Genomic DNA, 12,462 nt, shown 5'->3' with positions numbered 1-12,462 from the left:
GAAGGGGTTGAGGTATTTGTGGGCAGTGTTATCTAGGAGAGGATTTACAGCAAAGACTGCTTCTGGGATTTCATTTTCATCCTAAAATACTAAAGAGACATGGGAGCCCGTGGCACTTGACTTTCTGCAGCTTATTTTCTTTCCTTCTAGTTTTATTTTTTATTTTATTCTATTTTTTAAAAAAAGATTTATTTATTTTATTTATGTGAGTACACTGTTGCTGTTTTCAGACACACCAGAAGAGGGTGTCAGATCCCATTACAGATGGTTGTGAGCCACCATGTGTTTGCTGGGAATTGAACTCAGGACCTCTGGAAGAGCAGTCAGTGCTCTTAACTGCTGAGCCACCTCTCCAGCCCCCTTACTAGGTTTTTAATATGACAACAAAAAAAGCTCTAGTTTTATTTTTTAATTTAAAAAAAAAACAACAACCCTGGTTACATACGGCCACTATAATGCAAATATGTAATATAATGTGATGGCAATTTTCATTTTGACTATTAAAGTATAACTGAACGTGTATGTGCGTGACCCAGTGCGCAGGTGCACCACATGCATGCAGGGGCCCACAAGGATGTCAGATTCCTTGGAACTGGAGTTACAGGGGGTTATGAGCTGTCAGGTGGGTGATGGACTTGAACATGGGTGGGTCCTCTACAAGAACGGCCGAGCTCCTAACTGCTGCCATGTCTCCAGCTCCATTTTGACTTTTTTTAAAAAAAATTTAAAGTTTTTAAAAAACTTGTGTGTGTGTTCGTGCGCACTGGCAGGTGCATTCATGATGTGTATGTACAGGTCAGGGGACGTCTTGTGTAGGTCACTTCTCTCCTTCCACCACGTGGTTCCTGGAGATCACACTCAGGTTGTCAGGCTCGGCGCTAAGTACCTCCAATAGTGTCTCACTTTGTATCTCTGGCTGACCACAAACAAATCAACAAGCAAGCAAGCGAAAGATAAAACAGGGCAAAACAAATGCAAAACCAAAATGAGAATTCATCTCAGTATTTAAACAATTCGTTTTTACTTAGTATAACTTTACTGTTCAAAAAATTATACTTACTAAAGCCACCACATAGTTCATAAGGACAGAACTTTTATAGCAAAACTTTGATACACAAACATCAGTGATATGAATACTGTATGGAGATAGAAGCTATTCAAAAACCGAAAAAAAAAAAAAAAACGATAGCCAGCGGGGTCTTCGTAGGCACAATCTAGATGCTCCCTCTGGTTCCAAAAGCTTAGTGCTATGCTTCGTTACACAGGACCCAAAAAGCTGCAGCATTCTCGGCTACGTGCAGAGAAGAGACACAGAGAGTGTTGTTGCTCGCCTGGAAGTGTGTGTACTATCAAGACTAGAAAACCCAACCAGAGCCAGACAACTGATTCGAGAAGCAATAGTCAGGCTCTTGGGCGTTTGTCTTTGAGGCTGGTTAGCACTGGTTAGCCTGGCCCGTGGAAAAGGGACTCATCTCTAGTAAGCATTAGAGACTGTATGGGGTTGTCTGATAGTATGGCTGACTTCAAAACTGCAACGCAAAGGCCGAGCTATCCTTCGAACCGGACCATGAGGTATTACAAAGCAAAAACTGAGGACTGAGTCCCTACCACACCCCACCCCTCCCTGCCACCACCCTTTCTCTTAGGATATGCAGGCAAATTAGAATTTTTAAAGTGACTCTCGAGAAAGATGGAGTTAGGATTTCTTTTGTTTTTCAGCAACTATAAAGGGTATATTGTGTTTCCTTAGATGTTTTCTCTTTGTGTATATGTGTGTGTTTGCAAAAACATGGATTGAAGAATTCATTCATGCTGACACGATGTCCACGCCGATAAAGGGGAGCACGTAAAAATTAAAAAATAGAGTCTTATTCTTCAGGGCACAAGACTGTTTCATCATGTTAAAGTTGTCTAAAAGGTAAAAACATACATAGGTTCTCTAAGGCTTCTTTTTTTTTTTTTCAACTAGCAATTAAACCGAAAGGAAGAAATAGGCAGGGCTTTTCCTTATCAGTTACGGAGTTGGTGATGTGATGGGAACAGAATTCTTTTCCCTTCAACTGCTGTGTTTACTAGTTATCACGTGGAAGTAAAATCACACGCAAATCATGATCAAATGTTAAATATTTCAAAACGCCCATAAAAGCCTGCCAGAAAAGATACTGTTTTCCACGGCACAGAACTGCAGGACGCGGACACGGAGACGGGCGCCAGGGCTATGGTAAAATCTAGCTCCTATTAGCTGCTTGCTTCTGTTCGCTAGAGGAGACTCAGGGAAGGCTATCTCTTGGATGTCAGGCCATGATCTCTGCAGGTTCGGTGATCAGCTTGGAGCCATCCCATATTGTCTTGAACTGCTCAGGAATGGGAAATTCTCTCTGGAAGAAGTTGAGAAAGACAGTTAATTACATGGTACACTCCTGCAGACACCGTTGAAGGATCATGGGTGTCATGCGATGGGCGAAAGAAATTGTATCAGATCCCAATTTGCATCATAGAGAGGGCAGAGTCACAGGTAGACAGACATGGTCTGTGACTTCACGCTGGGATCATCCTATCATTGGTATTTATGAAGAACCAGGCTTGCTTTTTGAGACAGACCTCAAGTACCCAGGCTAGCTTTGAACTCACCTTGTGCTTGACTGACGCTGATCTCAGACCTCCGATCCTTCTGCCTCTACCTTCTGAGTTTTGGGATTATACACACAACCTGCCTGCTGACTGCAACCTGTAGAGAGCTGGTAAGCAACCTGCCAAGCTGATGTGGCCATTCTCTTGAAAGTGACTTGCTGAGTCTCATTTGCCGCCTCTTCCTGCCCTGCTCGGCCCAGTTAGACTTAGAATTCTCCATGTGTTAGTTTCCATGTAATAACGATGAGCAGATCTCCTGTACTTCAGAATCTCAAAAAGGGATTTCTCAATCTTACTCAACACTGACATGAGTGGACATCTAATGTGGCTCCTCCAGAGACTTCTCCACTTGGGGGAGGATATAAAGGAAGCGCCGGATGAATTCCTCGGGCTAGGATTTCTAAATGGAGGATTCAATGGGCTGGTGGTATGAGGACTTACTTGGGAGCCTGCTAAGAATCAAGATTCTGGGGCTGGGGAGATAGATGGATGGCTCAGTGGACAAGGTGCTTGTCTGTCCAAGCAGGAGGGCCTGAGTTTGAATCCCCCAAACCCTATACATAAACCATGCCTGCAATTTCATCCCTTCTATGATAAGATGGAGGGATGAGAGAATAACCCCTAGAAGCTTAGGCAGTGGTGAACAAGAAACCTTGTCTCAAATAAGGTGGAGGATGGCTAGGACTGACACCCGAGGTTTTCCTCAGAACTCCATGTGTGTCACGGCATGAATGTACTCCCCCATAGCATATACAAAGAACCTGGATTCTGGGCCCCATTGTGAGGCTCCTCAATCCAACCCTAGGTTATTTTTTAGAGTTTTGAGCTCTTTCTGTTGAGCTTCCTAGTAGACCCTTATGTTAAAAGGAGCATTATAGGGCTGGCGAGATGGCTCAGCGGTTAAGAACACTGACTGTTCTTCTGAAGGTCCTGAGTTCAAATCCCAGCAACCACATGGTGGCTCACAACCATCTGTAATGAGATCTGATGCCCTCTTCTGGTGCGTCTGAAGACAGCTACAGTGTACTTAGATATAATAATAAATAAATTTCTAGGCTGAAGTGGGCGGGACGGACCAGAACGAGAAACCTTTATTCCCACATGATGGCTCACAACCATCAGTACAGCTATAGTGCATTCATATACATAAAAATAAATAAATCTTTTTTTTTTAAAGAGGAGCATTATAATATTTTTGGCTCCCTCCCTTGCCTGCCTGTTACATTGTCTTCAAATGAAGCTCATGAGATGGTAGCTGATGAGCACCTCTCTAAGAATGCTAACATGGATATACCACAAAACCTTTTCTGGGCAGACTTTTGGAAGGTACTCACATAATCGTCACCCTGAGGGACCAGGACATTCATCTCGGACGACTTCGCGCTCACGATCTCACAGTCTAGTGCATCTTCACTGAGGTACAGGTGGCATCCTTCCGTCTTATTAATGGAGATTGTTGGTACTCTCCCCATTACCTAAGGGGGGAAAATGGGACTGAAGCAAAGAACTAAAAATGGTCATGTTCCCAAGCAGGTACTTCTGGAGTTACTCCTAAGTTTAGCTTTGGACTTACGGGGTAGCATGCTCTCTGTGTCTGTCTGTCTGTCTTCCTTTCTCTCCCCCCCTCCCCTCTCTGTGTGTATCTCTGTGTCTATGTGCAGGGCAAGTGTCATCTGAGGACACAGTGAAAGGACTATACAAGGGGGGGTGGGGAATCCTAAGTAGGCAGGATTTCCCTTTTTTTGAGATGAAATTAAGGGATTAATTTGGAGGCAGCAGCTAAAATGTTCAGAAAAGCCCTGCAACCCGTTAGTGAATCTGAAGCGCCTCTCTGATTTCACGATAAGAGAAACAGGATTCATTTGCTTAAAATTTAAGTTTTGACAGTTATCTCTGAGACTGGGGCTAGAACAAATATCCATACAGACACTGAACAATAAGATTAATTTCGAAGAGAAGCCAAGTAGATTGTTCCCAAACTTCAGAGCGAACAAGAAACTCTCCAATTCTTCTCATGGAAGCCATTTGCCGGGTAAGAGGCTGAAGGCTGAAGGTGAGGTTCAGATGAGATGGGTGTCTGGGTATTTCAGACCGTACTCATTTCAGGAGCTCAGACTCAGGATGTTGACCCAGATAATCAGAACCCTTGAGCAAGAGGAGGCAGCGCTTTGTACCGCTTACAAGTATCTAAGTCCAGTAAATACTCAGATCAGTTTTAAGTTTCTCTTCTAACAATCAGTTTTCAACCCTTCCCACAATGTCCACAGGGATATAGCATTCTCCCAAAGACTTCATAACCACTCTAGAAGTTTCCTTCTTGTAATGGTAATTAAAGCAATAAAGACATCTCTCCTTTCAACCTGAAGAAAAGGCTAGTTTGCAAACCAAAGGAACACTTTCTGTCTGGGGTGCAGGTGCCCAAAAGAATTCCTTGTGAGGCGTCTAGCCGATCACTGGGCTTCTCCCCCCTTTGCTCCATAGAAACTGGAGACTGAGTTGGAATTGAAGCCCAGAGCAAGAAAAAGGTCCAGCTGGGTCGTTTAAGGTCAGGCAGGTACAGGCAGGTCTCTACCTGAGTTAAATAGTATATATACAGAAGTGAGAGAGAGAGAGAGAGAGAATGTTTGTGTGTCTGTGTTTCTTAGACATGTTTTCATGACTTCTAAATTTCTTTATGTTGTAATGATGAAAAGCATTTACATGCCAGCCTGAAGCCCACGGATACCACCAGCCTAGCTAAGGAAAGCGAGGAGCTGCCAGCGACTCCTAGAGGCTTGGTTTATGGATATTATTTCTCAGTAATAATTTGAAAATTTTCCACTGACAATGGTTGTCTGTCTTCCCCAATCTGTATGTATACACGAACCACCCATTTTTGAGAGTACAGTTGGATGCCATTTCACAAATGTACAGAGTTGTGCAATCAGGACCACAAGCCGCTTTTAGAATAGTTCCACTATTCTAAAAATATCACTAATGGCCACTTACAGTCAGTCCCCATCTCAGCCCCAGGCAGGTAAGTGATTTCTGCTTCAGTTGTGCCCTGGCCCCTTTCAGACAATTTACTAGGCACTTTAACTAGGTAATGGCTCTCTTGGTTTGAGCACTCAGAAATTCACTAAGTGTTCCATCAAACGTTTCTCTTGTCTCCGAATTGGTCCTTCTAGCTCTTTCCACAGGCAACCAGTGGTTCACCCTTCCTGAGGTAACTGTTCACAGTGCACAGTTCACATCCTTAAAAATGTAACAAGATACTTCAGGCATGGAAACATACAAAGAATAATAGATACATACACTTTCTACAACAACTTTATTAGTGTGGCATTCCAGCTAATTCCCTTTTGGTTTGTTTGAAAGTTTCCTTCCTTCCTTCCTTCCTTCCTTCCTTCCTTCCTTCCTTCCTTCCTTCCTTCCTTCCTTCCTTCCTTCCTCCCTCCCTCCCTCCCTCCCTCCNCCTTCCTTCCTTCCTTCCTTCCTTCCTCCCTCCCTCCCTCCCTCCCTCCCTCCCTTCCTTCCTTTCTTCCTTCCCTCCCTTCTGATAGGGTCTCAGGTAACCTAGGTTGGCCTTGAACTCACTTTGGGACCAAAGATGGCTTTGAAGCTGATCCTTCCCCTGTCTCTACCTCCCCAGGGCTTTGGTCACAGGTGTACACTGTTACACCCAGTTTTACTGTGCTTGTTTGTTTTTGAGACTTGGTTTCATTTTGCAGCCCTGACCAGCCTGGAACTTGCTGTACAGAGCAAGCTGGCCTCTAAGCGCACAGAGTCCTCCTGAGTGCTGCGATTACAGGTGTGTAGCACACACTCAACTGCTGTTCCCCCAACTCCTGAGAACTAAGATCTCACTGTCACGGAAGTCCCCTGGATACTGATGTCTTCCACCCCACTGTCCCTCCCTTCCCCCTTCTTCCCTCCTCCTTGTATGTAACTGTTCTCCTGGCTTTTGTTGTGTGTCCTTGTTTTTAAGACTTGTTTGGAGAGGCTGGAGAGATGGCTCAGCAGTTAAGAGCACTGACTGCTCTTCCTGAGTTCAAATCCCAGCAACCACATGGTGGCTCACAGCCATCTGTAATGAGATCTGATGCCCTCTTCTGGAGTGTCTGAAGACAGCTACAGTGTATTTATATATGATAAACAAATCTTAAAAGCAATTTTGTTTGTTTGTTGCTTATGATCTGTCTATTAGGTGAAGTGCCCAAGAGAACGCCTTGGCATGTCATAAGTGGACTTCACGTATGAATTGGTTTGCACACTCTATATTTTTTAATAAATGGATCTATCACATAGCACGATTCTATAACTTAGCCTTTCAGCTCAATGCTCTTTAAACAAAATTTACCTGTTTTTAAAAATTCACTTTTTTTTTTTAAATGCTGGTAATAATAGCTTGTTCTTTTAAACTGTTGAATAGTGTTGTGGTTGGTGGACACTTACATATTTTTTTCTCTCTCTTGCTACTACCCTGCCACCACGATACATGCCTTCCGTGTTTCCCTATCTGTGACCAGAGCTTTACCATACGCACAGAAGCACATACTGGCCCAGGCTGTGGATGTGGCATCTGTACCTGGTGCCTATTGTCCTGAAGTGAGTTTACCAAGTTCATGCTGTCACTCGGGCATAGCAGGGAGCCCAGTGTGGTACTTCCATGACTGCTCGCACACCCGACATTAGCGCACACTCAGCCCTGCCCTGATAGATCCTTTACAGGTCAGATTCGGTGGATGCGGCTCTGCACAGATCAAGGACATTCTGAACGCAAAATAGATGAGTGTGGACGAGAATCTGAGACTCTGGTATTCATTTACGCCCCTCCTTCTGTCACGCTAGCATATCTTCCTATGTGTGTGCCAGCCAGTTCACTCTTTTATGTCTCTGAAATGTTAATATTCTTTCTGGCTTTTCTATGAGAGCATGGGTCTCAGTTTTCGGTCTGTGTTAGCTAGTGTCTTTACATATTCTAGATGCAAATCCTTTTTATTATCTACATTGCAAGTATCTTTCCTTAATCCATATCTGGTCTTTCAGCTTTGCATATCATATCTTCTGTTGAATATATATTATGAAAATTGTGGTGTGTGTGTGTGCTCAGGCACAGTACTGGGGATTACACCTTGGACCTCACCCATGCTATGTGAACACTTCACTACTGAACTCAATCCCCAGTCTAGAATTTTAACTTTAATGGGGTTAGATTAACCACTAGTTTTCTTTATGGTTTGCAATTTTGAATCACATGAACCATGAAGCTGTGAAGGCTCCCCATCCCCCACCCCACCCCGTATGTTGTTCTAAATGTTTGAAAGTATTTAATTTGGAACCTTACTTTTAAGTATGGCATGAAGAGAGGATTCAGTGGTTGTTTTATTTTTAATATTTTCCTTTAACTAAAAATTTTAATTTGTATTGGTGTTTGGCCTGTGTGTGTGTGTCTGTAGACCATGTGTGTGCACTACCTGTGGTGGCCACAAGAGGGCAGCAGATCCTGAGACTAGACGATAGAACCTGCACGCTGGGAACCATACCTAGGTCCTCTGCAAGAGCAGCCAGTGCACCTAACTGCCGAGCCATCCTCTCCAGCTCCTTGGTGTTGTTTTCCCACACATATAACCAACTGTTCTCAAATCCATTTCAGCGTATACACCCATCTACATCATGGCTTGCTACTCTGCTTTTTCAGTTTGTTTGTTTTTATGTTTTTTTTTGGGGGGGGCATCTTTTTCAAATATCTCCAACCATGTGTCACCTTAGGATGACCCAATTCACCTTGTTCATCTACTTTCAAATGATTTTATCTAGTCTTTCAAAGACTTTATTTTTTGAGTTCAGTGTATCACCTGTGTCTGGGTGTGAGTTAGTGCATGTGAGTCACGGACCAGGTAGAGTTTACAAGAGCATGCCAGATGCTTGGGAGCTGGAGTTACAGAGCTGGGGACAGCTTAGCTTGGTGCTTAGGAGGAGCCAAATTCAGATCCTGTGCAAGAGCAACATCACTCCTAATCACTCTCTTGGCTTCTAAGTGAATTTCAAGCTACTCCCCTTCTTCTTCCTCTTCCTCCTCTTCCTCTTCTCCTTTTCCTCCTCTTCCTCCTCTTCTTCCTTCTTCTTCAATAAAAAATTGCTGAAATATTTGAGTTTTGCTGGACTTTCTTACAGACTAAAGAGACAGAAATGGTACTGGTGTCTCTTTTGTGCATTAATTTACAACTATTCTGTGTGCTTTATAAATACCTTCCATTTGTTTTGTTGATTTATTACTTGGTCTCCATTTTGTTTCTGTTCTGGATCTTATTCTGTGTTACATTTCCTAACACGTATTTGTGGTGTCAGGAGATGATGAATTTTTTTCTGTTGATAGTGTACCTATCTAGCTGTCTTGCTGTATAGTTTATTGGCCTTTATATAAAACAATCATTTTGCCATCATATAAAGACACTTTTATCTCTTCCTTTTCAATTTTATTTATTTTGGTTATTTTTCTTATCTTATTGCAGGACTTAGGATCTTTAATACATTATTGAATAGAATTAAGGACAGGAAGAAACCTCTTGCTTTGGTGTCAATGGCAGTTCTTCTAAATGACATGTGCCATTTGCTGTAGGATTTCCAAGAGATATTCTTTATTTGGTTATAGCATAACCTCCCCTTTCCTGGGATTATCAGATATGTATGTGTAGAGCTGGCATACCTATCCAGGATTCAGGATTCCCAATCAGGGCTGTTTCCACACAGTGGGCATAAACAGAAACCAACGTCTTAAAATGACAAGGTAAATAGACAAATGTAATATATACAATTAAGTGAGTTCTAATTAAACGTGTGAATGGAGAGAAACCCAGGAAAGAGAAAGATTTACATAACTGAAGTCTAATTTTGTCAATCACCACACAGAAACACCAGATTGTAAAGGGTAATTAACACTCGGCAAATAGCAGAACAAATGAGAGGAGTTGGACTTGGCCCAAAGTCAGAAGTCCTTTGGATCTTTGTATGTTGTAAAAGCCGACTTGACAAAACCAAAATGACAGACTTTCTCTTGTTTCTGAAAATTCAATTCTGATCCTACTTAGTCTCTGGCCTTTTTTTTTTTTCTCTTTTTTTTTTTTCTGATAATCTCATTGATTCTGTCTACCACCCCCCTTCTCCCTCAGAGCCATTCTTCTCTATGGCGGGGGGGGGGGGTTCGCTTTAGCATGGGGGATGTTACTTTCCTAGGATAGCCTCTCAACAGTCTTTTTTTCCATGTAGCAGCTGATTCATCTACTCGTGTGCTCAGCAACATTTACCAGGTGCCTACAGTGTTCAACTTGTCTTACCCTCTTGATCTCTTTAGAACTGTGAATAGTGAATAGCTGACTTTGCCTTCCTTTTTAGTGCTGGACAGAACCCAGAGTCTTATGAGTGCCTGCACTGGGCCACTGAGCTGTGTCCTTAGCTTGGTAACTGTCCTTGAGATCAAGAGGTTAAGGGCGGTGGTGGTGCACACCTTTAGTCCCAGCATTTGGGAGGCAGAGGCAGGCGGATTTCTGAGTTCGAGGCCAGCCTGGTCTACAAAGTGAGTTCCAGGACAGCCAGGGCTATACAGAGAAACTCTGTCTCGAGAAAAAACAAAACCAAAACCAAAACAAAAAAGAAGAAGAAAAGAGATCAAGAGGGTAAGACAGTGCAGCACAAAATGGTGGGGGTGGGGTGGGGGAGAAAAAAACAAGACCAACTAATGGTGACTGAGAATAAAGACTGGGCTTCCCCAGAGAGGCGATGATGAAGTTGTGTTTAGAAAGTTCAGGAATGTGATGTTTTCTGGGTGGACATAAGGAATGAGTCCCTTCCTCTGTGCCCTGCAGGAAGATGAGCAGTTCATGCAGAGCCACGGCCAGGGCAGAGCATGGTCCCTAGAGGCTGCTCACCTGGATCTGAATATCCTTGGAGTTGATCACTTCCACAATGCCCACCACATGATCAAACACCAGGCCAAACTTCTTGCAGTTATCTAAAGGAGGAGAACGAAGCTCTGGTAAAGGCACAGGGCAGGTTTCTGCCTCACAGCTCAGCGCAGCAAGCACACAGCCTAAGCTTTGCCTACCGACAGTGATGGAGTTCACTTTTCCCTTTATCTGAAGAGTGGATTTGTCACATTTGAAAATGTAAGCCACTTGTTTCAGCTCGGTCTCGGAGATGACAAGGTCATTCCTGTCCTCTTGGTATTCCTAAAGGTAAAACAGATGGACATTAAACATGAGTAGAAAGATAGGTCGAACCTACTGATTGCTGACCTTGCTAGGGGCTTCAACAGAATTGTTGCCATTCAGCAGGTTGTCTTCCAGAACATTCTCCTTACGGAGAAACCTCCAGGCCTTAGATGTCGATTGTAATCAGGGGACTGTGAGTGAACCACTTGGAAGTGGACATCAGTTTGCCGAGTGCTGAGTGTCAATGTTAACAGCCCTGCTAGAGGGCAGGGCTGGCACAGGGATGTGGTTGCTATGTATGCTTGGTTGCTATGTGGATGCTGGCAGTCCATTTGATGCTCATCAGACCCTGCTGTGGTCATCAGGAGATGGGGCTGCTTCAGTGTCTTCTCAGGCTTTGGCAGCTTTTCCAGGGACTTTGCTCCTTAATCTTTAAGAGAGCTCTTTGATTCAGTAGAGGGCTCCATCTACCATCCATATGAAAAGCATGCCTGGCATGCTTATATAATTAACCCTGAGAATGGTGGGTGGCAGTGGTGGCTTCAGGCTATGAACTATCAGCCCAGAGTCCCAGGAGTACTGGTTGATGGCTTCTTCCCCCCCCCCCCTGGTCCTCCCTTAAAAGTTTGCAAATCAGTAGTCACGCTCACAGGAAGGACACACGCTGGCAGTGACTAGGGGCTGGAGGGCTGGAGGAAAAGGAGCCACTATCTAACAGGTTGAGTTCTGCAAGATAAAGAATATCCTGCAGTGAATGCCAGGGATGGAAGCCCAACAGTATAAACACCCAGCAGCATCACAGGGATGTGCACTTAAAGATGCTTTCTTGAGATTTGGTCTCTTGCTATATACTGTAAGCTAAATACAAGGCCTGGTTGCCCAAGGATGAGAAAATCCACGCATAGACCCAAGTGATGCTATGTAACCTTGTCCAACCCCCCCCCCCCTAAGTTATCCCTCATTGGTGAACAAAGATGTGTACAGCCTATAGCTGGACAGTAGATAGGCAGGGTTTTTGGTTCCAGGGCTTGGGGTCTGAGGAAGGAGATCACACCAGGGAGAGAGAAGAAGGTGGAGAGAGGAGAAGTCACCATGGGTAAGTGAGTTATGAAAACATGGTCATGACGCCTGGCCAGCTGGAGTTGAGAGCAGCCCATGGGGAACACAGCAAGTTATAACTCTGGGTCTCCTGTGGGAAGTAGCCACGATAGCATCGAGGGTGGACATCTGCCCAGCTCCCGTGCTGAATAAGGCTTATTATGAATATAAAGGTTGTGTATCTTTTACCTGGTGACTGAATGATCTAAGGCATGGTAGAAACCCCAATTTGAGATGAAATAGTTACTGAGACAGTGGTTACTGGTGAATGTTATGTGCATTTTTACCACAGTTAAAAAATAGTTTTAAACAAGGGGGTGGTGGTACGCACCTTTATTCCCAGCACTCAGGAGGCAGAGTCAGACAGATCTTCGAGGACAGCCTGATCTACGGAACAAGTTCAAGGACATCCAGGGTGACACAGAGAAACACTGTCAAAAAACCTAACCAAACCAAACCAAAAATAGTTCTACAATGTAGAAGGAAAGACTCCATAGAAGCTACTTAAAAAAAAAAAAAAAAAAAAAAAGAGGGAAAAACTGCA

General features: G+C 43.7%; 1 protein-coding gene across 1 annotated transcript in view; it reads right to left on the bottom strand.

Annotated features, from left to right (window-relative positions):
- Nucleotides 1-996: 996 nt before the first annotated feature.
- Cap2 (cyclase associated actin cytoskeleton regulatory protein 2) overlaps nt 997-12,462 on the bottom strand; it is a 139,910-nt gene continuing 128,444 nt past the window's right edge. The window contains exons 10-13 of the mRNA XM_029468430.1: nt 10,715-10,838; nt 10,539-10,621; nt 3,966-4,106; nt 997-2,378 (exon numbers count right to left, since the gene is read on the bottom strand). Of these exons, the coding sequence (XP_029324290.1) occupies nt 2,295-2,378; nt 3,966-4,106; nt 10,539-10,621; nt 10,715-10,838 (432 nt within the window). The 3' untranslated portion in view covers nt 997-2,294. The remainder of the gene's footprint in view (nt 2,379-3,965; nt 4,107-10,538; nt 10,622-10,714; nt 10,839-12,462) is intronic.

The sequence above is a fragment of the Mus caroli genome, chromosome 13 (genome assembly GCF_900094665.2).
Source record: "Mus caroli chromosome 13, CAROLI_EIJ_v1.1, whole genome shotgun sequence".
Taxonomy (NCBI): Eukaryota; Metazoa; Chordata; class Mammalia; order Rodentia; family Muridae; genus Mus; species Mus caroli.
The sequence above is the reverse complement of the archived record's forward strand: the minus strand, read 5'-3'. Positions and strand labels throughout refer to the sequence as shown.